The sequence below is a fragment of the Palaemon carinicauda genome, chromosome 20, assembly GCF_036898095.1.
Source record: "Palaemon carinicauda isolate YSFRI2023 chromosome 20, ASM3689809v2, whole genome shotgun sequence".
In the NCBI taxonomy this organism is placed as follows: Eukaryota; Metazoa; Arthropoda; class Malacostraca; order Decapoda; family Palaemonidae; genus Palaemon; species Palaemon carinicauda.
The window spans coordinates 107,883,575-107,888,142 of record NC_090744.1 but is presented as its reverse complement, the minus strand read 5'-3'; the positions used below and the strand labels follow the sequence as shown (position 1 = coordinate 107,888,142).

The 4,568-nt window shown below is 34.9% G+C and overlaps 1 protein-coding gene across 1 annotated transcript; it reads right to left on the bottom strand.

The window, feature by feature from the left end:
• Positions 1-409: 409 nt before the first annotated feature.
• Positions 410-4,233, bottom strand: LOC137660045 (uncharacterized). The gene is made up of 6 exons (XM_068394771.1): positions 4,158-4,233; positions 3,697-3,911; positions 2,839-3,006; positions 1,870-1,976; positions 1,005-1,171; positions 410-531 (listed from the first exon to the last, which is right to left on the bottom strand). Exons 1-6 carry the CDS (start codon positions 4,231-4,233, stop codon positions 410-412), a joined length of 855 nt encoding a protein of 284 aa, XP_068250872.1.
• Positions 4,234-4,568: the final 335 nt, after the last annotated feature.

The following is a 4,568-nucleotide window of genomic DNA, read 5'->3' as shown; positions in this document are numbered from 1 at the left end:
CCTGACAATGGTTGCTAATGACTCAGCAGGTAGACCTATAGGTTCCCCAAAGCCCCCATCCTTAGCTCACAAAGATGGTGAGTTTGCACACACACACACTACAAGAAACTATCGAGCTTGAGCGAGACTCGAACCCAAGTCTGGCGATTACCAGGCAAAGACGTTTCTAATGGGTCACTACATTTCTACTTCTTCTTCTTCTTATTATTATTATTATTATTACTATTATTACTTGCTAAGCTACAACCCTAGCTGGAAAAGCATGATGCTACAAGCCCAGTGGCCCCAACAGGGAAAATAGCAGCAGGTAAGAAATCAAGTATACGGTGAATTCAGCATCCAGCCATTTTCTGTGATACGTGCGAGGCAGATAACATCCGTCCAATTTGAAAATCCTTAAAATCAATCGTTAATCCACTTCATGCACTTGGATAGTTGCTGCGCTCTGAACTGAATGTCCACAGACGAGTTGTTTTTTTCCTTCACCGCAAGACAGTTCCAGGAAGAAGACTAGGGCTGACATCATTACGCCTGTTGGGAATACCATGAAAATATTAATACTTATTGGTAATAATTTTAGTTTTTATTGTATACTGGGTATTTGGTAAGGATAGAATGTTTAGAATAGTTAATCCGTATGATTTTGCATTAATTAATGATAAATAAATGAATAAATTAAATAAATATGTATAAAAAAAATGTATTTACTCTTCTAAAAATTTACTAAAGTATAAAATACTTTATCATTCATCAAAAATATTTTCATATTTTCATCATAAATATAAAAATACAAATCGAAAAACAGAGACAAAAAACAAAAAATAACATTAATGAATAAATGAAGTAAAGCATAGAAAAAAAATTAGATTTAACTCTTCGAAAAATTAACTGAAGTATTAAATACTTTATCATTCATCAAAATACTTTCATCCTCATAAACCTATTCATCATAAATATAAAAATAGGAATTGAAAACCAGACATAAAAAAAAAAAATCGCCATACCTATAAAGTATACCATAAAGATTCCATAGAAATCCTTTATTTTCATAGACCTTAGGTCCGTGCTTGCAGGCATAGCCAGGGTAGGAGGCTTCAAGCACTCAGTTGCATTAATGATTCCGTTCTCGTAGATGTGCGTTAGAATCCCAGATTCTCTCAGCCGCATTATACTGTAAAATTGTTTAAGAAGTTTATTGTTTCTATAATTGTATATGCGTATAATATATATATATATATATATATATATATATATATATATATATATATATATATATATATATATGTATTTATTTATTTATTTATTTATATGTGTATGTGTGTATTTGTGTGTATATAGATATATACGTAAATACGTTTACATGTATTTAAAGATGTGAGCACACACCCACACACACACACATATATATATATATATATATATATATATATATATATATATATATATATATATATATATATATATATATATATATATATATATATATATATATATATATATATATATATACAGTATATATCATGGAAATCAACACAAAATTGGGTTCTAATACAAATAAATTTTCACCTCACATTGGGATCGAACCCTAATCTCTTCTACTGAAAGGCAAGGTCGCCATCAATCAGGTCACCAGAGGCTGTGAGAGAAGTCGAAACTAAAGTGCTAAAAGCATTCCAGGATTTATTTAGTGGGACCACTGTCTTCATTACAGCGAAGTTCACCCAAATTCCAAAACCTTGCTGGAATGTAAGGGAGTAGTCATGCCACATGAATCCTTAGATAGATATTAAGGTTCGATTCCAATGTGAGGTCGACTATATATAGATACTCAGATGTTACTATATCATGTATATGAATTAATTTCCTCACACAGGATCCACTTTTGTTTTGAGTGACGATCCTTTCGGGAACAGGAAGCCCAAAGCCGTTGTCTTGAAGAATTTCTCGGACATCAGGTAGGTCTGGCAACGGCCGGTCTAGATCATTAATGAATAGAATAATTAAAGAATAAGAAATAAAATGGATCATAAAGTTTCTATTTTGCAGTTTAGATAGTTCAATCATATAACACCAACTTGATAGAAAGGTAACGATTTGTTTACCTAATTTAAGGTGCTATTTGATTTCAGATATAAAAAAAATGACAGTAATGATATAAGCGCTGCATTTTAAACTATCCTAATGTATTTAGACTAATTTATTTGGCCTTGATTCAATGGCATCACTGGAATGAGCCTTATTCTTTTCCAATTAAATAAACGACAGGCGCAAAATTGGACAGTCAAAATTCAAAAATTAAATTGAACATTGTGACAATTTCAAAAAAAAAAGACATGTACAAAAATGGGCAGTCAAAATTTAAAAAGGATATTAAAAATTGTGACAGATTCCACAAAAACAGAAGACAGGTCCAAAAATTGACAATCAAAATTCAAAAAGGATATTACACATTGTAACAGATTTCACCAAAAAGAAAAAAAAAAAAAAAAGAGTAAGACAAGGGCAAGAATGGACAGTCATAATTCAATAAGGATATTAATAAGGATATTAAACAAAAATACAGAACACAGATGCAAAAATAGACAGTCTAATTTATAAAGGATATTAAACATTGTGACAGATTTTCCAAAAAAAAAACAGAAGACAGGTGCAAAAATGGACAGTCAAAATTCAAAAAGTATATTGAACATTGCGACAGATTTTATTAAAAAAAATAAATAAAAAAATAAATAAATGAAAAATAAGCTCAAATATGGACGGTCAAATCACAGTAAGAAGAACACTACAAGAACATCCATACAGAAGAGAACATGAAAAGAAAAGACTTATTCCTTTTACCGTCGAAAACGACCAATGCATCAGCTGAGACATAGCTGTCAGAGGCCCAATGGCGACGTACACGCCAGTCCAATAGCCGACCTCAGAGCATTCCACCCTCTCGTGTCTTCGTCCCTTTTCGACCAACTGGTGTTTGATTCGTCCAAGGCTAGTGTTGTCGGGAGAGTTCTTCCGAAGGTCCAAAAGGTAGTTGATAGCATTAACATAACGGTTAAAAAGCATATTATTGTAATTATCCTTACTAGTTTAAAGGTTTAAAGGCCATCCATGAATGGCAGAGGCAACGGACAGTGACAATGACCTAGCTAGCAGGACAATAACGCAGAGATCTGGCAGTAACTCTAGTCTTCTGGAAGCATTTTGAACGTTAAGAATGATGTCTGAGCAAAGATCTTGCAGTAACTTTAGTCTTTTGGAATCGTTTTAAACAACAATACCCTAGAGACTGACCATATATACATATGATCAGCGCCCCAACACCCTCTCCACCCAAGCTAGGACCAGGGAGGTACAGGCAATGGCTGCCGATGACTAAGCAGGTAGACCTATAGGCTCTCCCAAAAGCCCCATTCTTAACTCACAAGAATGGTGAGGTGGCACATACTACAAGAAACTATCGAGCTTGAGCGAACTCGAGCCCCAGTCTGGCAAAATAATAGACAGGGTCGTTTCCAGTAGACCACAACAACCTTTCAAATCAGAGGCTAACTGTACCTCAATATTAGTGAAAAAAGGGATATTTTCAACTCCTTATTCCAATGGTGGAGAGCAAGGTGCTCGCACACTATAAGTAGCAATGCTAAACGAAACCGTTTAGTTATTTATGATAAACAAATCTTACCTGATGACAATCCTTACCACTATTCCCTGGTGAAACATCGACCCAGGGTTAGTGCAGATCGGGAGGTTACTCTCTGCCAGCTCCTGCAGGTTATCGAAAGGCAAGTTGATGTTGGGAAGGATAAGCATGGCCTTCAGGTTGGACTTGTAGACGCTGGCCAAAACCAAAGAGGCCAGCATCCATACGCCTCCAAGGATTCGTACCGAATCGCCTCGTAGGACTTTTGGCAAAGCTGGAATAATAGGAATTCAATTTACCATACACTATAGAATGCAGATGTATTCACATATCTTCATTCGTATCTACTATATGTTTGTATGCGTAAGTGAGCGTGTGAGAGAGGGTGTATGTGGGTGTATGTGAGTATGTTTCTTTGCATGTTTGTTAAATAGAGATGATCTTGTGGTAACGTGTTCGCCTAGCATTCGCATGGCAGCAGATCGATCCCAGCCCGGGACCGTGAGTTTAAACTGTTTACTGGGGAGGCCACTACTGTGGTTGGGCACGACAGTGGGTGGTGGTGGGCCTTGCCCAGCTGACGTTCTGGGGATCATCTATTCTGATGATACTGTAACTGAAACCAGACATCTTTACCTTTAACATATAATACTATCTCATATCAAGAGTATAATGCAATTGCAAGCTAACTACTGTTCATTCATCGCTAATCAACGATAATACGAAAGATGGAATATATAATTTGCGGAAAAAAACTATAAACCATTATTCCCTTCATTATATTTGATATTAAGATAAGAAGTAGGTAAATCGCTTATAGCAAAATATGGCAAGCTTATATATATTCGGAATTTACTATGCTAAAGGTAACTTTTAATTATTTACGATATAAGATAATAAAAAGAAATATTCGTATCGTGTTATTGCAAAA